At 48.8% G+C, this 22,265-nt stretch overlaps 1 protein-coding gene across 7 annotated transcripts in view; it reads left to right on the plus strand.

Moving 5' to 3' along the window:
- Positions 1-9,373: 9,373 nt before the first annotated feature.
- The window catches only part of tsen54 (TSEN54 tRNA splicing endonuclease subunit), a 39,261-nt gene continuing 26,369 nt past the window's right edge, over positions 9,374-22,265 (plus strand). For 2 of the 7 annotated variants that reach the window (XM_072483039.1, XM_072483042.1), the window contains exons 1-5: positions 9,374-9,476; positions 14,150-14,314; positions 15,683-15,746; positions 16,954-17,037; positions 20,341-20,439. In XM_072483039.1, the coding sequence (XP_072339140.1) occupies positions 9,418-9,476; positions 14,150-14,314; positions 15,683-15,746; positions 16,954-17,037; positions 20,341-20,439 (471 nt within the window). In that variant the 5' untranslated portion in view covers positions 9,374-9,417. The other 5 variants (XM_072483041.1, XM_072483043.1, XM_072483040.1 and 2 more) reach the window with 4 other exon arrangements.

A 22,265-nucleotide genomic window follows, 5' to 3' on the forward strand; every position in this document is an offset into this window, starting at 1 on the left:
AGCAGGACCCTAGATGGTAGTGATGCCTACAGTAGTTGAACAGCCAATAGAGAATCCTGCCACTGAGAAATTACAAACAGACCATCCTGTGGTATTTCCAGATTGTGTAGTGACGTGATCACAGGCTACTAAGCTGATACAAAAGGGGAAGGAGGTGCGTGTCCAGTGTGAGTCCAGTGAGATCAGATGATCTGATACCATCTTTAGGAACTGAAATGAGAATGAGACAGACAGAAAGAACGAGACCAGTGTGTTCAATTCAAAGAGATTTATTGAATTGCTGCTGAGTGACTCAAACATAAAGTAACTCCATCAAACAGCTTATTCAGCATTGGAAGCTCAATGTATTCCCAAGCGTTACTATCTACAGGAGAACATACTGATGAGAAAGTGACGACCACCACATGTGACCACCACATTTGAGGCGGCATGATGGCACAGTGGTTAGCACTACTTCCTCCAGGGACCCAGGTTCAATTCAGGCCTCGGGTGACTGTGTGGAGTTTGCACTTTCTCCCTATGTCTCCGTGAGTTTATGTCAGGTGCTTCAGTTTCCTTCCACAGTCCAAAGCTGTGCAGATTAGGTGGATTGGCCATGCTCGATTGTCCCTTAATGTCCAAAAGGATAGGAGGGTTTAATGGGTTCTGGGGATAGGGTAGAGACATGGCTGAAGTAGGGTGGTATTTCCAAGGCCAGTGCAGACTCGATGGGCCGAATCTCCCTCTCTGCACTCTAGGGTTTCTATGATTCTACGATTGTATGTTAGTGCAGAGGACAAATGGGTAGAAGTTCACCAAATTGGATTACCTTCCAAAGCGATCCTGAGGATAGCTCATGAGATTCCATTAGGGTGATACCTCGGAATAAAGAAACCCCAAGCCAAAATGCAAAGATAGTTTAATGGCCCGGACTAGACATGAATGTATTCACCTTGTGCTGATCCTGTCACTGATAATAGAGAAACTGCAAGTGGTAATCAAGCCAGCACCTCTGATCCTTTTCCCAGCATTTGAAGACCCTTTTATTAGGTCCTAATTGATTTCTTAGGGCCATTTCATAGAATGCGAAGTGGGAATCAATATTTGCTAAATAACATGAATATATGCACCAATTCTCTGAAGTCTACCCTTAAGAACCATTACCGCTAGGAGAGTAATAGAGGATTTAACCAAATTCTTTACAGATGTGGCTGACCATAGGAGATACAAACAGACCAAGGGTCAAATTTTATGTCAAGACTATTCAAAGAGGTTATGAATGGCCTGGTTATCAAACTGTACAAATCATCAACCTATCATCCAGTGTCCCAGGGAGCACCAGAGAGGTGGCACCAGATGAAACCATGATGAGAGCTTATCTCCAGGATTACCCTCATGACTGGGACAAAGGAATTCCATTTTTATTATTTGGGATGCACCAAATTAGTCTACCAAATTTAGTCCAAACCATGAAAGCTAGATTCCGTGGGCCGTATTACATTGAAAGGAAATTGAGCAAGGTAAACTATCTGGTACACACCCAGATAGACACGCAAATCACAGAGTGTGTCATTTAAACATGTTAAAGAACTATTGGGCTGGACGAGATGAGAACAAGCATGAGGTCTTGTTAGTAACAAAGTAGGGGAAGAGGAAGAGACAAATTATGACAGGGACATCCCTATAATTCATTTGGGCTATGCGGAAGTACTGTAAAATTTAAACCAGTGCTTAAGTCATCTCCCAGATAAGAGCCAGAGTGAACTGACAGAGTTACTGCAGTCTTATAAATGTATTTGCGGGAATAAACTAGGTAGAACAGGGTTAGCAACGCATGGCATAGATGTGGGGGACACCATTCCAATCAAACAACATCCATATAGGTTAAGTCCAGCTAAGATTTCACAGGTACAGAACAAAATTGAGGGTATGCTCCAAAATGACATTATTGAATGGAGTTCTAGTGATTCGAGCTCCCCTATTGACATGGTGCCCAACCGAATAGAACACATGGAACACGCGTGGATTACAGGTGGGTGAATGCTGTCGCCAAGAGGGATTTATTTCCTATTCCCCATTTGGAAGAATGCATCAAAAGCATTGGACAGTCAAAATTTATCACTAAAACATTAAAGGGCGACTGGCAAGTACCTTTGGCTGGGAGGGCAAAGGAGATCTCTACCTTTGTGATGCCACAAGGACTTTATCAATTCAAAGTTATGCCAGTCGAGGTGAAGCACTCTCACGCAACTTGTCAGAGGCTCACAAACAGAGTGATTTGAGGATTGAGTCACTGTGCCGTATATATTGATGACTGTTGAACCAGATCTAGGAAGAGCATCTACACCACTTAAAGGAACTATTTGACCGCATAGAAGAAGCCAACATCGCGATGAGTCAGGGGCAGCATGGTGGCGCAGTGGGTTAGCCCTGTTGCCTCACGGCGCCGAGGTCCCAGGTTCGATCCTGGCTCTGGGTCACTGTCTGTGTGGAGTTTGCACATTCTCCCTGTGTTTGCGTGGGTTTCGCTCCCACAACCTAAAGATGTGCAAGGTAGGTGGATTGAACACGCTAAATTGCCCCTTAATTGGAAAAAAAATGAATTGGGTACACTAAATTTCAAAAATAAATAAATAAATGTAAAAAAACATCATGGTGAGTCTAGCGATAAGCGAATTTGCTGAGGCCCAAATTTCGTATCTGGAATGCATAATGGGTAATGGTCAAATCACGAGATGCAAAAATCAGGACATTTGGGACTTCTCGGAACCCACCACTAGAAAACTAGAAAATAGGTTTTTAAGATGTCTGGGCATAAGAGAATTCTACAGAACGTTTGTGCCAAACTTTAGCAGTGTGGTAGCACAACTCACAGAGCTCTTAAAGGAGAACAAGCACTTTAACTGGTCAGAGGACCGCCAAACTGCGTTCAACCATTGAAAAGGCCTGGGCTGGATTCTCCGCACCCTGACGCCAAAATCGCTTTCGTAAACAGGGCGGAGAATCCATTTTCACGCATGAAATTGGGGCCGGCGGCAGTTCTGCGATTCTCCGCACCCCACCGAATATCCGCTACCTGAGGCCATTGCCTGACGCCCGCCTTGTTATTCTCTGCCCCCGACCGGCCAAATTCCTGACGGCGTATTTCTAATGTGGTCCTGCCATTCGGGAAACTCATGAGGCGGCTACCGACTCAGTTCGCGGCTGCCACAGTCGGCGGAGGGGGGGGGGGGGGGGGGGGGGGTGCCGATCAGAGGGCAGGGGTGGCCTCATTCGGGACTAAGAGTTTTTTGTGCGGGCGGTCCTGGTCGGGCGAGCGGCCCATTAGGGGCATTATTTCCGCGGTTCAGGTCCGCGGGCTGAGTCCGCCATGGAGCACAGCGCGGCCGCTGGAGGCCACCGCCGTGCACCTACGTGGCCTCTGACACGGAAGTGCAGGGGGCGTATCGGCAGCTGGAGCTGCGAGCTCCACGACAGCTGCCTGCTAGCCCCCTGCAAGGCTGTGAATCTGTGGCCTTTTGACGCCAGTTTTCCTGGCGTAAAAGACCATAGTTTTCACGACGGTGTGGGAACATAGTCCTGAAAACAGAGAATCCAGCCCCTGTTGATGACAAACCCAGTTGTTAGCAGCACCCAATTACGCCAAGCAGTTTAAAATGACAATGGGTGTAGGAGCTGTGTGATTGCAAGAAGACGAACTTGACCTTGAGAAGCTGGTGGAATATTTCTCGGCGAAATTAAATCACCAGCAGAAGAATTGGGCCAGTGAGAAAGAGACTTTAAGCCTGGTACTGGTGTTACAACATTTCGATATTTATGTTGCCAGCGACAATCGTATAAACGGACCACAACTCTGAAAATTCTGGTGAAATTTGGAGATTGGAACACTCGGTTATTCAAATGGAATTTGCTATTGCAACCATTGAACTTAAAATTCATGTGGCCAGGAGAGAAAACATAATCACGGACACTTTATCCCAAATATAAAAGAGACTTTTGGGAAAAATGGGTGTGAATTCTCTGTGGTATCTTCTATGTTAATGCATGCTCTTGAATTTTGAAATGTTTAATAAATAATAAGATAGAACTAATGAGAAAAGTGTTGGGAAATGAGACATCTTTCAAATTAAGGCATTTCATTTTTTAAAAAGGGAGGCATGCCATGGATCTGTGAAGTAACAGCATTAATATGAATTTAACAAGTCTTGATAGAATGCGATCTGCCCAGCAACAGGTAGGAATGTGCCAACCGACAGCAGTAGCCAGCATTAAAAAGGCAGGATGAGATGCAATGAGATTAGCACGCATCAAGCCATAATTATTTGTAAAGCACCCTATTAGTAGAAACAGGTTATCTAGACGACTGAGAGAACTGTGGAGGTATACATATGCTAATTTCTAGAGTCAAAAAGGTATTTAAAATAGTCATTCAGCCAAATACACAGAATGAGGAATCAAAAGGGGGAAATTGTATGTTGCCTGTATCTTGAGAAGCAGAGTGATCGTCAGATTACATCTAATTGCCTGAGAGGCCAGTCCACAATTCAGTCAGGAGGCATTATGTGGCTTCACAGCTCCAGGGTCCCAGGTTCGATTTCCCGCTGGGTCACTGTCTGTGCGGAGTTTGCACGTTCTCCCCGTGTCTGCGTGGGTTTTCTCCGGATGATCCGGTTTCCTCCCACAGCCTTGCCCTTAGTGTCCAAAAAGGTTAGGAGGGATTATTGGGTTAGGGGGATAGGGTGGAAGTGAGGGCTTAAGTTAGTCGGCGCAGACTCGATGGGCCGAATAGCCTCCTTCTGCACTGTATGTTCTATGTTCTAAACTGTGTAATCGGTTCACCTTGTTCTTGGTTATGCTTATGAAACCTAAATCTTTTTTGTGATGATTAAAGGTTTCAGTAAAAAGTGACCCTGCAATAGTTACACTATTTCATAGCATGTTTTTGTACCTGGCTTGGCTGAATGTACCAGGTTCCTCAGGAGGTTAAATGTTTTACTCCCCCCAATTATGCCCAGGAAAGTTGGGACTTTTATACCTGCTGCTATCTTGTTTGGTTGTACAAAATAGCCAAATCTCTCTGTAAATGAGCTCCATCGCTCTGTATTTTCATTAAACAGTCCCATTATACAGGTGCTAAAATCTCCTGCCATTTTTCACTATGGAAGGACGTGCGTGTGTGCACAATGTGCCACAAATGTTTAGCACCACCTTGCTTCCTTTCTCCCCAAAACAAGGCAACTCTGTGCACAGCCTGTTTTCCTTTCGTGTTTTACAAATCCCCAAGCTCTAAATTTGCGCTTGCAGATTACTTGCTACTCACGGTGATCCTGGTGCTGTTACGGATTGTTTCAGGCAGAGCACGTGGTGAGCTTCTTTCGAAAGTTGACTCCTTCGCATTCCTCGATGATTTTCCGGTTCCTCCGATGGTTGAAACTGTTGTTTGGCGCCCCAGTCACCAGCTTTCGTGTAGCGGCGATTTAAATTATTTATTTTCTGTCTATCTCATCGCCAGTTTTTATGTGGTGGTTTTAAAATTAAGTCTGCAGGCCTCAGAGATTCAAACAAAAAGCTTTATTTAAAAGGTGTTAACACTAGGCTGCTAGGGGCTGGTTTAGCACACTGGGCTAAATCGCTGGCTTTTAAAGCAGACCAAGGCAGGACAGCAGCACGGTTCGATTCCCGTATCAGCTTCCCGAACAGGTGCTAGAATGTGGCAACTAGGGGCTTTTCACAGTAACTTCATTGAAGCCCACTCGTGACAATAAGCGATTTTCATTCATTTCATTTCATTTTATTTCTATGTTACATTGCTCGCGCAAACAGCCGATAACATTATCCGATGGCAAGATGTGATCGGTCACTTAAAGCGCCCTGTTCCACTGCAAGGCTGCTAGTGAGGAAACACTAGAAATATCATGAATGCGCAACAAGTAACAGCCCAGCTGTCCAGCAAATGTCTAGCTGTCAAGGAAATGTCAAGGAGCTGTCCAGCTGTCAAATCTTTCAAAACTATCCAAGAAGTATCAAACCTGTAAATGTTACTCAGCATGTATTAAAGGAAATGTTCAAGGATAGTGGGCGCGATTCTGCGGACAAAAGTTACAGTTGGGAACGTTTGGCGAGATGTTTTGCATCGGCCGCATTGGCGAGATCATGTTCCGCATTCAACAGCAAGTGTCAAAAATGTGCCCCCACGTGAATCTCGTCTTTATTGGCTCCCTTGCTGTCTGATTCACCCGACTCCGCCTCAGCAGCTCGCTGTTAACAAGAGAGAGCTGCATTTAAATGCTCCCTCACCACTCACTAACAGTTAACACAGATGACAGCTCACAGGCCTGCTCCTCACTTTAGGGATGCCAACCTGGCCAGGCTTCTCGATGCTGTGGATGAGAGGTGGGGCACCCTGTTCCCCTGAGGGGGTGGGAGGACCAGCAACAGGGTCAGCAATGCCATATGGGAGGCAGTGACAGCGGTTGTTAGTGCAGGCAGCATGACCAGGAGTATCACCGTAAAATGTAGGAAGAAGACTAACGACCCCTAACGAGCTGTAAGAGTAAGTTGCCACCTCTCTTCTGGCAATGGTTCCACCTATCACCCCATAAATTTCCAAATATCCCCTCCCCCCCCAATCTACTGGCTACACCTTGCACCCTCCCCACATCTGATCTTCAAGCATGTTCCTCAGAACCTCCTGCCACCCACCAGCACAACGCCTTCATGTCCAGGTGTAGTGCCCACAAATTTCCCCTGATCCATCAAGTGTTCAGCTCAAAATGACCTCTTTGTCCCCACATGAGAACATAGCCCATAATAAGAGGGAAAGGGTTAAGATGGGAGGAGGAATCCCAGACACCATGTCCTCACCCGCTAAGAGGAACGGGCCATGAAAACTGTGGGATTGCCTGAGGAAAGAGCAGTCACCGGCCGCGAAGTTGGCCTGAGCGAGAAATGTGAGGAACTATTGTCCCTACATCAGATTACCCATCTCAAGTTGTTCATGTCTGACAAAGTGATCCTTCCCGCTCACTGACCACATGTCCATTGCCTTGCAAGGTCATCATATAATGAGGCCAGGCCGTCCGGAATTGCTTGCCCCCACAACACTCTTGAGGAGAGCTCTGAGGATAACACTGGTGATGCGTCACAGATAACACTGCTGCCTCACGGCGTCGAGGACCCAGGTTCGATCCCGGCCCTGGGTCACTGTTTGTACATTCTCCCCATGTATGGGTGGGTCTCACCCCCTCAACCCAAAATGATGTGCTGGGTAGATGGATTGGCCATGCTAAATTGCCCCTAAATTAGGAAAAAAAGAGTTGGGTACTCTAAATTATCAGGAATGTCCTGACACCCTTTCTTTAATAACATTTGCCAATTTCCAATCCTCTGGCATCTTCCCTGTTTCTCGGAGAGATTGGAAAATCATGGTTAGCCCCTCTGCCTTTCACCACTCTCGCTTCGCAACCTGGGGTATAAACCATCCAGGCTAGGTGACTTATCAACTCTAAGTGCAGCTAGCCTTTCTACCAAATCACTCCATCCATCACCAATATTTTTTTCAGCATCCTCTTCTTTAGTGAGGGGAGTCCAGAACGACGGATCACTGTCTCAGAACAAGAGAGTGGCCATTTAGGACTGAGGTGAGGAGTGATTTCTTCCGTCAAATGGTTGCAATCATTTGTAGTTCTCTGCTGCAGAGAACTATGGATGGTCAGTCATTGAGTAAGTTCAAATCAGAGATCCACAGATAAGAGAGATAATGGATTTGTGGTTAGTGTGGGAAGGTATAGCTGAGGTAGCAATCAGCCATGGTGCTGTTGAATGGTTGAGCAGGCTCAAGTGACTGGATGGCCTACTCCTGTGTCAATTTTTATGTTTTAGGATTGGGAGGTTGATTAAAAGTAGGAACAACGTCTACATACTCAAACTGGAAGCAGTGGCATCCCACAAGGGTATGAGATGGAGCCTCATGTTTATTAATGACCTAGATAATACAATAGAGACCCATACATTCATGTTTGGCAATGACACAAAGATTGCAGGAATGGCAACAAGTGTCGACAGAAGCATAAAATTACAAAGAGACTGATAGATTAAGTGAATAGGCCCAACAATGGCAGATGGATTTTATACAGGAAAAAGCAAGGATATACATTTTATAATCTTTTTTTATAATCTTTATTGTCACAAGTAGGCTTACATTAACACTGCAATGAAGTTAATGTGAAAAGCCCTCAGTCGCCACCTTCCAGTGCCTGTTCGGGTATACAGAGGGAGAATTCAGAATGTTCAATTCACCAAACAGCACGTCTTTTGGGACTTGTGGGAGGAAACCGGAGCACCCGGAGGAAACCTACACAGACACAGGGAGAACATGCAGACTCCGCACAGACAGTGACCCAAGCTGGGAATCAAACCTAGGACCCTAGCGCTATGAAGCAACGGTATATTTATTTTAGATCTATATTTTAGATCTAAATCATTTAAATAGTGAAAAGTTAAAGACTTAAGGATCGATGTACACCAATCACTAAAGTACAGTGTTCAGGCATAAGATATAATCAAAAAGGCTAATACAGTGTTACCTATAATAAGAGGGCGAGAATATAAAAGGTGTTGCTGGACATTGCGCTGGCCAGGCCACATCTTCAATACTGTACACAGTTATGGACAATGACCTCAGAAAGGATATATTGCCCTTGGAAGGAGTACAGTGCAGATTTACCAGAATGTTACCATATTAGATTATCTAGGCTGGTATTCCCTTGAATACAGAAGGTCCTGAGGTGATTGGAATGAAGTTTTAAGGTTTTCGTGGAATTGATCGGGTTGAGTGAGAAAAACTGCTTTTACTTGTAGAAGAGTCTCGAACATAAGGATGCGACCTTAAAATCAGGACCAGGCCAGTTAGGAGAGAAGTTAAGAAACACTTCTTCACACAGGGGTAGCAAAAGTCTCGAACTGTCTCCTACAAAAAGCAGCAGATGGACACTCAATCAATAATTTTAAATCTGAGATTGAAAGTTTTTTGCCTTGGGGCTCAGTGCAGGTCCAGTAAGTGTGAGGACCAGGCAGTTTCTCGGGGGCTGATTCACCCGAGGAAGGAGCTGTGCTCTGATAGCTAGTGATTCGAAACAAACCTGTTGATTTCGAAACAAACCTGTTGGACTTTAACATGGTGTTGTAAGACTTCTTACTGTACTAAGAATAGATGCGACGGATGGTGGGACCGGCGGTCGTTCAGAACTCAGTTGAAATCGAGCAAGCGTTCGGACCTGGCGGTGACCTGCGGTTCAGTGTATTTGATGCGGTTGCTAGGACGTGGTGGGGACTCAGGGCTCGATAGAGTTAGGCTGGCACTAGGACCCGGCGGTGATTGTTGGTTCCCTAAATCCGCCGTGCGCTAGGACCCGGTGTTGCATATTCTCCACTCTGTCGATGGCGGCGGCTGAGGAGCGAGTGTTGGTGGCGGAAAGTCGGTGCGGCCGGACCCTGAGGTAATGGAGTCGGTTCGGTAAGCGGGCTGCCGGTCCCGTCAGGGGTCTGGGTTGGAGGCCGGGCCCAGTGTGATCCTGGGGGCTGTGATGGACCTCGCGGAAGCCGAGTTAGAGCCGGACTGGAAACGGCCCGCGAGCAGAGAGCGGGCCCCACGGGAGTAGAGTGACCGGCATCGGGAAAGAGCGGCCAGGGGAGGGTGCGAGGGGGAGGGGGAGTGTGTGAGGGGGAGGGGGAGTGTGTGGGTGCGAGGGGGGCAGGGGGAGTGTGTGGGTGTGAGGGGGGCAGGGGGAGTGTGAGGGGGGCAGGGGGAGTGTGTGGGTGTGAGGGGGGCAGGGGGAGTGTGAGGGGGGCAGGGGGAGTGTGAGGGGGGCAGGGGGAGTGTGAGGGGGGCAGGGGGAGTGTGAGGGGGGCAGGGGGAGTGTGAGGGGGGCAGGGGGAGTGTGAGGGGGGCAGGGGGAGTGTGAGGGGGGCAGGGGGAGTGTGAGGGGGGCAGGGGGAGTGTGAGGGGGGCAGGGGGAGTGTGAGGGGGGCAGGGGGAGTGTGAGGGGGGCAGGGGGAGTGTGAGGGGGGCAGGGGGAGTGTGAGGGGGGCAGGGGGAGTGTGAGGGGGGCAGGGGGAGTGTGAGGGGGGCAGGGGGAGTGTGGGGGGGGCAGGGGGAGTGTGAGGGGGGCAGGGGGAGTGTGAGGGGGGCAGGGGGAGTGTGAGGGTGCGAGGGGGGCAGGGGGAGTGTGTGGGTGCGAGGGGGGCAGGGGGAGTGTGTGGGTGTGAGTGCGAGGGGGCAGGGGGAGTGTGTGGGTGCGAGTGGGGCAGGGGGAGTGTGTGGGTGCGAGTGGGGCAGGGGGAGTGTGTGGGTGCGAGGGGGGCAGGGGGAGTGTGTGGGTGCGAGGGGGGCAGGGGGAGTGTGTGGGTGCGAGGGGGGCAGAGGGAGTGTGTGGGTGCGAGGGGGGCAGGGGGAGTGTGTGGGTGCGAGGCGGGCAGGGGGAGTGTGTGGGTGCGAGGGGGGCAGGGGGAGTGTGTGGGTGCGAGGGGGGCAGGGGGAGTGTGTGGGTGCGAGGGGGGCAAGGGGAGTGTGTGGGTGTGAGTGCGAGGGGGCAGGGGGAGTGTGGGTGCGAGGGGGGCAGGGGGAGTGTGTGGGTGCGAGGGGGGCAGGGGGAGTGTGTGGGTGCGAGGGGGGCAGAGGGAGTGTGTGGGTGCGAGGCGGGCAGGGGAGTGTGTGGGTGCGAGGCGGGCAGGGGGAGTGTGTGGGTGTGGGTGCGAGGGGGGCAGGGGGAGTGTGTGGGTGTGAGTGCGAGGGGGCAGGGGGAGTGTGGGTGTGAGGGGGCAGGGGGAGTGTGTGGGTGCGAGGGGGGCAGGGGGAGTGTGTGGGTGCGAGGGGGGCAGAGGGAGTGTGTGGGTGCGAGGCGGGCAGGGGGAGTGTGTGGGTGCGAGGCGGGCAGGGGGAGTGTGTGAGGCGGGCAGGGGGAGTGTGTGGGTGCGAGGGGGGCAGGGGGAGTGTGTGGGTGCGAGGGGGGCAGGGGGAGTGTGTGGGTGCGAGGGGGGCAGGGGGAGTGTGTGAGTGCGAGGGGGGCAGGGGGAGTGTGTGAGTGCGAGGGGGGCAGGGGGAGTGTGTGAGTGCGACGGTAGCTGGGCGAGTGTGAGTGCGAGGGGCAGGGGGAGTGCGAGGGGGGCAGGGGGAGCGTGTGAATGCGAGGGGCAGGGTGGAGAGTGTGGGGCGTGGGGAGAGTGTGGGGCGTGGGGAGAGTGTGGGGCGTGGGGAGAGTGTGGGGCGTGGGGAGAGTGTGGGGCGTGGGGAGAGTGTGGGGCGTGGGGAGAGTGTGGGGCGTGGGGAGAGTGTGTTTCGTGCACCTGCCCACCAACAACAGCGGAAGCACATCCCACCTCTTAAAATCCCCCCTTCATTTGCTCCACCAACCAGGCCAACTTCAATTTATGTAATTGTGACTATCCCCGTGCCACCTGGATTGCCAGATACCTAAAAACTCGTCCCCATCACCTTAAACGGCAGCTCGCCCAACCACCTCTCCTGCCCCCTCACCGAGATCGGAAAGACTTCACTCTTCCCCATGTTTAACTTTACCCAGAAAACTGGCCGATTTCCACCACCCCCCCCCCCCCCCCCCCCCACCCCCAATATTCACCAATGGGTCTGATATGTGGAGCAACAGATTGCCCGCATATAGCGAGACCCTATGTTCCGCCCCCCCGCACTATTCCTTTCCAGCCCTTGACGCTCTGAGTGCCATTGCCAGTGTCTCTATCGCCACGGTAAAGAGTGATGGGGAGAATGGGCATCACTGCCTTGTCCCACCCGGTTGGTCCTTGCGCATGCTGCCGGTGCCTGATACAACAACTGGACCCAATCAACAAACCCCTGCCTAAACCCAAACCACCTCAGTACCTCCCACATTCTACCCGATCAAAAGGCATTCTCTGCGTCCATAGCGATCCCCACATTCACTCCCTCCGAGGGCATCATTATTGCCCAACCTTAGCCGACAGATGCCTCCCCTTTACAAACCCCGTCTGGTCTTCCCCATCACCTCCGGCACACAGTCCTCAATCCGTGAGGCCAAGACCTTTGCCGACAACTTGCCGTCTACATTCGGCAGTGACTTCGGGCGGTAGGACCCACAATGCTCCGGATGCTTGTCCTTCAAGATTAAAGTTATTGAGGCCTGCGATAACGTTGGGGATGGGGAGAGGAGGAGGGGATGAGGAGGAGGAGTTCCTCCATCTCCCTCTCCTATTAAATGCCCTTATCAGCAGGGGCCCAGGTCTCCCAAAAATCTTTTCTACCGGAAAACCACCTGGGCCAGGGGCTTTCCCTGCCTGCATCGCCCCCATACCCTCCATCACCTCCACCAGTCCAATGGGTGCTCCCAACCCCTTTTATAGAATCATAGAATTTACAGTGCAAAAGGAGGCTATTCATCCCATCGAGTCAGCACCGGCCCTAGGAAAGAGCACCCTACCTAAGCCCATACCTCCACCCTGTCCCCGTAACCTCCACCCTGTCCCCGTAACCTCCACCCTGTCCCCGTAACCTCCACCCTGTCCCCGTAACCTCCACCCTGTCCCCGTAACCTCCACCCTGTCCCCGTAACCTCCACCCTGTCCCCGTAACCTCCACCCTGTCCCCGTAACCTCCACCCTGTCCCCGTAACCTCCACCCTGTCCCCGTAACCTCCACCCTGTCCCCGTAACCTCCACCCTGTCCCCGTAACCTCCACCCTGTCCCCGTAACCTCCACCCTGTCCCCGTAACCTCCACCCTGTCCCCGTAACCTCCACCCTGTCCCCGTAACCTCCACCCTGTCCCCGTAACCTCCACCCTGTCCCCGTAACCTCCACCCTGTCCCCGTAACCTCCACCCTGTCCCCGTAACCTCCACCCTGTCCCCGTAACCTCCACCCTGTCCCCGTAACCTCCACCCTGTCCCCGTAACCTCCACCCTGTCCCCGTAACCTCCACCCTGTCCCCGTAACCTCCACCCTGTCCCCGTAACCTCCACCCTGTCCCCGTAACCTCCACCCTGTCCCCGTAACCTCCACCCTGTCCCCGTAACCTCCACCCTGTCCCCGTAACCTCCACCCTGTCCCCGTAACCTCCACCCTGTCCCCGTAACCTCCACCCTGTCCCCGTAACCTCCACCCTGTCCCCGTAACCTCCACCCTGTCCCCGTAACCTCCACCCTGTCCCCGTAACCTCCACCCTGTCCCCGTAACCTCCACCCTGTCCCCGTAACCTCCACCCTGTCCCCGTAACCTCCACCCTGTCCCCGTAACCTCCACCCTGTCCCCGTAACCTCCACCCTGTCCCCGTAACCTCCACCCTGTCCCCGTAACCTCCACCCTGTCCCCGTAACCTCCACCCTGTCCCCGTAACCTCCACCCTGTCCCCGTAACCTCCACCCTGTCCCCGTAACCTCCACCCTGTCCCCGTAACCTCCACCCTGTCCCCGTAACCTCCACCCTGTCCCCGTAACCTCCACCCTGTCCCCGTAACCTCCACCCTGTCCCCGTAACCTCCACCCTGTCCCCGTAACCTCCACCCAAGAGCAATTTAGCATAGCCAATCCACCTAACCTGCACATCTTTTGGACTGAGTGAGGAAACCGGAGCACCCGGAGGAAACCCACACAAACACGGGGAGAATGTGCAGACTCCGTACTGACAGTGACCCAAGTCGGGAATCGAACCAGGGACCCTGGAGCTGTGAAGCATGTGCTAACTACTGTGCTACCGTGCTGTCCAGGTCCTTTACCAGGTCCTCCTCCACCTTGGGGAAATCCAGCCCGTCCAGGAATCGCCGCATCGAAAGTCTTTCATTTATATAGTGCTTTTCACAGCAACATCTCAAAGAGCTTCAATTAAGTAATTCTGAAGTGCAGTTGTTGCTGTAATGCAGGAAACACGGCAGCCAAGTTGCACACCGTTATCTCCCATGTGATACAGATCAGATAATCTCTTTTTTTGTGTTATTGTTTGAGGGACAAATGTTGTCCAGAACACCGGGGCGAACTCCCCTGCTGCTCTTCAAAATAATGCCACGGGATCTTTTAGATCCTTCCTAGCTGGCAGATGTGACAGACATGCAGACTTAATATGCCATGTCGAAAGCTTCAACAAGCCGTACAACAAGTCTGTAGACTTTATCTTATGCTCCTATTGCAGCTCTGAGGAACTGTTTGCAGCACGATCGCGGGATCACAAAATACCCCAACGGACCCATGGCCAGAAAGACTTCATCCCCGATCACTCTGAAGAGCAGACGGAGAGGCTGCGGGTGTGTCGAGAGGAGCAGTGGCAGCTCCTGTCTGAAGAAAGGGTTGAACGATTGTAAGAACTGTTGCTTATTAATCAGAAATGTTGAGATTCAGAATTCCCGTGAGGCAGTTGCGGAAATCAGTAGTCTGCAATACACATCTCACCCCTACAATAGCAGTACCTCAAACACATCGCATGTGCTGAACCGAGGTGGGAAAGGGCCAGTACGAGAAGATTCTCTTATGTGGGAGCACAGTACAGTCTCTTCGAATTGACATTGAGAATACACCGATCAGACTGTTCCCTCAGTCTCTGGTCCACTGCAAGGTATACTAATCTCAGTTGTTTTATACCCTGCTTCTACAGGAACATTTTCTTTCAACCTGTTAATAAGCCACTAAGTAATGCATCTAATGCCCACTTTAACATTTTTATAGGCATTTAATTACAGATTAAAGCTATTCCTCTACACTATCCCATCAAACACTCCCAGGCCAGGTATAGCACAAGTTAGATACAGAGTGAAATTCTCTTCGCATTGTTCCATCAAAACACCCTCCCAGTTCAGGTAGGCTTACATTAACACTGCAGTGAAGTTACTGTGAAAATCCCCTATTCACCATACTCTGGCGCCTGTTCGGGTACACGAGGGAGAATTCAGAATGTCCAATTCACCTAACAGCACGTCTTTCGGGACTTGTGGGAGGAAACCAGAGACCTGGAGGAAACGCATGCAGACGTGGGGAGAACGTGCAGACTCCGCGCAGACAGTGATCCAAGCCAGGAATTGAACCCAGGTCCCTGGTGCTGTGAAACAACAGTGCTAACCACTGTGCTACCATGCCACCCTCATCCCATCGACCCTTGGAAAGAACACCCTACCTAGGCCACCTCCCCCGCCGTATCCCCGTAACCCTGCAAATTGATTATGGGCCAATCTACCTAACAATAATCTTTATTATTATTATGTGGATTGCCCATGATTAATGCGCGGGGGAGTGGGCCTAGGTAAGGTGTTCTTTCTGAGGGTTGATGGCCTGAATGACCTTCTGCACTGTAGGTATTGTATGGATTAATTACCACCTTGTCTTATTCATTTAATCCTTTCTGCAAAGCGTGGAGTTGGGTTGGTAGGTTAGGTACAGTGTGAAACTCCATATAAGTAATCTTGTAACAGAAATAACACCCATCAGTTGCTGATTCAGTGCAATTTTAGGGGGATGATACTGATTGGCACACTTTCCCTGGACTCAGCACTGGTAAATGAATCTGGTGATATCGAGGGCTTTGTACAATCTGATACTTGGATTATGGGGTCTTATAAATGCAGGGGACGATAAGGACAATGTGCTCTCAATTTCCTGAGCCAGCATATTTTTGTGGACTGTATTATGTTTTGCTTTGTGGGAAGTAGTTTCATAAAGTTTTCTCTTCAACTAGAGGAAGTCTTGTAAAAGCAGAGTGGAAACCTCAGGAGAGCATCGTAGAGCTGAAATCCAACGCAGTGAGTTTACCATTGTTGCAATTCCGAAAGCAGATTGCTCTTGATTGGACCCTTAATCTCAGAAGACACTTCTGCCTTAATACAATTTCATCTGTTAATTCACTCACTGTCAGAAATTCTTGAGGACTGGAATCACACTTGCAACTTGTTTATGTGCGATTTATAGAATACCATTTAACAAAGACTTAGCTGAAAAGTCACATTTTACCAAATCTCACCGGGCATCATTCTACTTTGCTGGGCGTGTGAAATGTGACTCAGCGTCTGAGCTCTTGAGTCAGAAGGACATAGATTCAAGTTCCATTCCAGAGGCTTGAACATTTAATCAAAGCTGACACTCTGTGGAGTGTTGCATTGTTAGAGCTACCATTTTTCAGATGAGAAGTTAACCTAAGGCCATATCTGCCATCTCAGGTAGACATAAAAGATCCCACAACAATATTTAAATCTGAGCAAGAGGCTCTCCCTTGTGTCCTGGACAATATTTATCCCTCAGCCGACAATAGGTATACCCCAGCCAACACCACTAACATAGATATAAAAGCAAAAAATGCTGGAAATATTCAGCAGACCAGGCAGCATCTGCGGAGAGAGAAACAGAGTTAATAGGCGGGATTCTCCCTTTTTCCTGGTGGCGTGTCGTTTGCTGGTGACGGGATTCTCTGCTCCTGTCGCTGTCAATGGGAATTCCCAGTGAAGCCACCCTACGCTGCGGGGAAACCCACGGGAGGGGTTGAGCTGTGGCAAGACTGGAGAATTCCGGCCAATGTTTCAGGTTGATGGCTTTTCATCAGTTCGTCAGAAAAGTCATTGTCCTGAAACGTTAACTCTATTTCTCTCTCCACAGATTCTGCCTAACCTGCTGAGTATTTCCAGCATTTTCAGTTTCTACTTCTGGTTTCCCAGCATTTGCAGTATTTTGCTTTTGTGTTCTGAAACCGATTATCTGACCATTTGCTGTTTGTGGGAGCCTGCTCTGTGCTAATTGGCTGGCGTGTTTCCTATGTTACTACAGTGACTGCACTTCATTGGGTCTAAAGTGCTTTTTGACATCCTGACTTTGTTAAAGGCACTAGATAAATTTATTTTTACTGTTCAGTTATTGAAGTTCAATGTTATGATTTTATCGTTGTTGTTTAGTGTAACTGCAACATGATTTGTTTATAGTGCATTTTCCTTGCCTACCTCATTTCTTGATTTCACACAGGGGAAATTCTGGCACACCATGGGACACGTGGAAAATGGGAAACAACTGCTGTACCCCGAGGAAGCACTATACCTTCTTGAGTGTGTGAGTATGCAAAGCTGTGAAACCTGCTGTGCTGAGGAATTTTAAATACACACTTGGGAGATATTTACGCAATCCTTATTGCAGAAAGCTAGCCAGTTACTGAACTTTAGTAAGTTTAGTTTACTCAGTCTGTTTGAGAGGGCTAGTCTTTGGCTGAGGGATGTGTGTGGTGGGGGGCATGCAGTTGTAAGAATTATGGGTGACATGGTAGCACAGTGATTAACACTGTGGCTTCACAGCGCCAGGGACCCGTGTTCGATTCCCGGCTTGGGTCACTGTCTGTGCAGAGTTTGCATGTTCTCCCCGTGTCTGCGTGGCTTTCCTCCGGGTGCTCCGGTTCCTCCCACAAGTCCCGAAAGTTGTGCTTGTTTTGTGAATTGGACATTCTGAATTCTCCGTGTACCCGAACAGGTGCTGGAATGTGGTGATGAGTGGATTTTCACACTAACTTCATTGCAGTGTTAATGGAAGCCTACTTGGGACAATAATAAAGATTGTTCTTATTATTAATTGGTGTAGGTGATGGAGGAATATCTTTGTTTGCTGATTGTTGTCCTGTGGAGCTGTGCCGGAAAGAGAATGTGTCTGTCAAATAACATCAGGCTCTTGCAGTGAACTTCACAGTTTAGAATATCCTGCCACCACTTGCTGTGTGGACTCTTTGGTGCAGAGTGGCCTTCTTCTGGGAGGTACTGGCAGTGCCTAAAGCATCTCAGTAAAAGCCAGCACCTTTTTGGGAGAGGAAGGGAAGGGCAAAAAAAAAAATGACTGTATATTGTGCTGGTTGTTCCTTCGCTTTCCTCTTCTCGGACCATATACATTGCCCTCCAGCTTTCTTATTCAGCTGGTGATGTGCATTATCATGTAGACAGGGACAGAGGACACCAGAAAAAAACAGCAGGTCTGGCAGCAACTAATAGGATAGAAACAGTTAGTGTTTCAAGTCCTTTGACTCTTCAACAGAACTATAAGAAGAGAGAATGCAGAAATGAAACAAAAAGTAGCAACTTTAAGAACAAGCAACAGACGGCTTGTGGGAGGGGGTGTTTTTCATTGAGGCAATGCGTGTATGGGATATTTTCGGGGAAAAAAGAGAAGAAAGCAAGGTTTGAGATGGAGGAGAAGGGTCAAAATCTAAAGTTGTTGAACTTAATGTTGAGTCCTGAGGGCTGTAATGCGCTCAATTGGAAGATGAGATGCTGCTCCTCCAGCTTGCACTGAGCTTCACTGGAGGAGCAAGCCAAGGAGAGCGGTCACCCAGTCTGTGTTTAGTCTCTCCAATGTAGAGACCACATTTAATATTCCATACGTGTACTGCTTCAATGAAAAACACACCAAAGTTGCTACTTTTTGTTGTTGATTCTACATTCTCCTTCCTCTCAGTTCTGTTGAAAAGCCCATAGACTCAAAAAGTTTACTCTGCTTCTCTCCTGAGAGATGCTGGCAGACCTGCTGGGTTTCTCCAGCGTCCTCTGTTCTTGTTTCAGATTGCAGCATCCACGGTATTTTGTTTATATAGAGCAGTGTACAGGAAGCACATTGAAATGGGCATTGCCTGTTCTGTTACTAATGACCTGGTCAGCTGATGAGTAACTATTAATCTATCTGCTTTATCCTGTGACTTTCCATCCTCTCCTTGTTTACTTGGAACAATCAGTTTTTCTGGGTGAGAACTTCACTGGGTGAGTGAGTGACTATCCAGGGACCCCTGATTTAATCAGAAAGAACAACTAGGTTTTGCAAAACAAACCCACAGTCCAAAAATGTGCAGGTTAGTGTGATTGGCCATGCTAAATTGTACCTTAGTGTCCAAAAGGTTTGCTTGGGGTTACTGGGTGTTGGAGATGGGGTGGGGGGTGTTGGCATAGGTAGGGTGCTCCTTCGGAGGGTAGGTGCAGACTCAATGGGCCAAATGGCCCCCTTCTGCACTGTCGGGATTCTATGATTCCAACTTTCCACAAGTGAATAAATTTGAAAGAGGGAGAAATATATCAGTGAGTGCAATTTGTTAATTAGGAGAAGCAATTTTCTGGAAGCTACTCCTCATTTTCTTCCATTTGGTTTCAATGTTTGACGCATTTTGTGGACAACAATTAATCATTTCGAAACCAAACTATCATGGAGTGTCTGTTTGCCCAATATGGAGTGCATACTCCGTTTTCGTGTGACTCACATTCCTATCCCGCAGGGGATGTGTAGACAAAAGTTGGCAGCACAGGGTTCCTGTGGTGAGCAGGGCTGCTGCTGGAGTTTAACAACATGGTAAACGCCTTGTGCAACTAGGATTCCACCCCACCAATGCCCTTATGTATTGGACTGTTGCACTGTTGTGTTATCAATGACCTAGGCTATTTGATAATGCCCAAGTATATCCCATTAATTCATCCCAGCACGACTCCACAGTTACTTTTCAGGCTGTTCTTTTTCGGGAAGTGTAAATGAGGGATTCTGTAGAAGTTCCTTTCAAGAAAATATTCCGAATGGCTGTTGGGGACCTGTTGCATTGAAACGCTGAAGACTTTTGAGTTTGGATTTGAACAGCCAGTGGGAGTTGTGCGTGTGCAGGGCCGGAATGAATGAGAATTCACCTTGTCCACTGCAGTGGAATTTTAACTCTCTGGCTTTGCTTACATGGCCCACGTTAGTTCCCTTTCCAAATTTGCTGGGCGGAGCCAGCTGGCTGGCAGGTTGGAGAGGAAATTCAGGAGAGTGTCATTGGGGATCTGCAATATGCTACCTTGCAGTCTGCTAAATGTTAGAGATGTCGTCGGTAGAGGGTAATATGGGGAAACCCGATGCTTCGTTATGGAGCCTTTATTAATACCCCTTCTTATCCTGACTCAAGGAAACCAAGAAAGGTTAAATTGAGTCGACTCTCTGTCTATTGTGATCCTACTCCTGTTTGCATTGGGTTTACCTGGCAGGGAATCCATGACTACTTCACTCGTGTAGTTCGGCTTAAAATTGCAGTAACGCTCGCACAATATCATCGAAACCTAAGACCCCTGCTATGTTCTGATACCTGCCCCCTTGCCTGCTCAACAAGAACACAGTAAAATTCCAACCCTCAGGCGAGCAGCCAGTAAGCTACTAAGACCATTTTTAATTGCCTGCTGTGGACACAGGATTAAAATCATCCCATTATTACAGTTCTGCATCCATCTGCTCTTTGTGCATGGGAAGTGTTTTATCATCCTGCTGTTGCACTAAACTAATGCTGACGTTACCTGCTTTATATAGTTACTCTCTCTATAAGGCCTCCTGTTTGAATAATTATTTAACTGCAGTTTACCTGCTTTCCAGGGGTCCATACAGATATATTACAGAGAGCTGCCGCTGTCCATTCAAGAATCGTACGAGATTTTACTGTCTGCCAGAACCATTCCATTGGAACAGTACCAGGTAGTGGAAGTGACCTGATATTCAATAGCCACATGTCAGATACAACCCCAAGCTCAAATCACCTGCGGCTCCAGCTAATTGGTTTTTTGCATCTTTGCTTTTTTGGAACATGTAATAATCTATGAGCTGTCGGTATGAAAAAAGAGTGAGGGAAGAATCCGCAGGGCTTCTGACATTACATGGGACTCTTGCAAATACCGCTCCTCCCCTGCACATTGTCCATTGACATCAAGGCAATGCTGATTCATATTCCTCAGGTGGCAAAAAAGGTGCATCCGGAGGTGCCATTGGCTTTTGAACAGATCCTGTATAAATAAACCATCACTCACCATCTACCACTGATCACCCTCATCAATAGACTGAGCTGTGCCCAATCACTTTGTTTTGTGAAATGATAAAGGTTTTCTTCTACTTTTGAGCCTTGTATGATGAGGCAGGCTGCTGTTTATCCTGGCTAGGTGCAAGTCACTCGATGCTGGGGAACCTCGCCCAGATGGCCATTTTGTGTTGATTGTAAGTGTCAGAAAGCTATTTTATTGTGTCCTCGTGCACAGAAGACACTGATGGTGATTAGGAGGGAGAGATTAGACATTCTTTTTACTCTTCCTTGCCCTGGAGGCAAACTATTAAGACTCTAATTGCTGTCTTGGTTGAGACCAACAAATCCGAGCACAGACCAGGGATGGATCCTGGTGTCTCTGCAAACCTATTCACTTGTTAAACCTGATGAGTGATCAATAATTTGTAAAATATTGGATAGGTGCAGAGGGTGACCCGACCATAAGTGCACGATTTTGGCAAGTTGGAAACCAAATGTTAACCACAAACTCTTTACCCAAACAAATCCTCCCACTCCCATGGATCAGCCACAGCACTGTGTGATTTTAGTTAACATGGTATGGGCAATAAAGATATGGACTTCTCGAGAGAAAAAGAGGCCTTTAGTTCTGTTGACCAAACTGCGTTACTTATTAATGCGGGGTCAGTTAGCTCAGTTAGCTGGGCGGCTGGTTCTTGATGTAGAGCCACGCCAACAACACGGGTTCAATTCCAGTACTGGCTGAGGTTATTCATGAAGGTCCTGCCTTCTCAATCTCGTCTGTGGTGTGGTGAAATCAGGTTAAATCTCTAGTTACCTTTCTTAAAGGGGAGAGGTCTTCAGAGACTATGGCGACTATCGTTTCACTTATTTCTAAAGTTATATCAGTTGATGCACACACTTGAGTTAAAAACCCAAGAGCTGTAAATTTTCTATACACATTGGATTTTCCACAAGAAATTAGTTATTGGAATATTTTTGGCTTTGATCTTTAAGTCATCTTTGTCAACAGGAATAGTGCCAGAAGACTGGAGGATTACAAATGTCCCCTTGTTCAAGAAGGGGATTAGAGACAACCCCGGTAACTATAGACCAGTGAGCCTTTCTTCTGTTGTGGGCAAAATCTTGGAAAGGTTTATAAGAGATAGGGTATATAATCATCTGGAAAGGAATAATTTGATTAGACATAGTCAACACGGTTTTATGAAGGGTAGGTCGTGCCTCACAAACCTTATTGAGTTCTTTGAGAAGGTGACCAAACAGGTGGATGAGGGTAAAGCAGTTGATGTGTATATGGATTTCAGTAAAGCGTTTGATAAAGTTCCCCACGGTAGGCTACTGCAGAAAATACAGAAGCATGGGATTCAGGGAGATTTAGCAGTTTGGATCAGAAATTGGCTAGCTGGAAGAAGACAAAGGGTGGTGGTTGATGGGAAGTGTTCAGACTGGAGTCCAGTTACTAGTGGTGTACCACAAGGATCTGTTTTGGGGCCACTGCTGTTTGTCA

The sequence above is a fragment of the Scyliorhinus torazame genome, chromosome 18 (assembly GCF_047496885.1).
Source record: "Scyliorhinus torazame isolate Kashiwa2021f chromosome 18, sScyTor2.1, whole genome shotgun sequence".
Taxonomy (NCBI): Eukaryota; Metazoa; Chordata; class Chondrichthyes; order Carcharhiniformes; family Scyliorhinidae; genus Scyliorhinus; species Scyliorhinus torazame.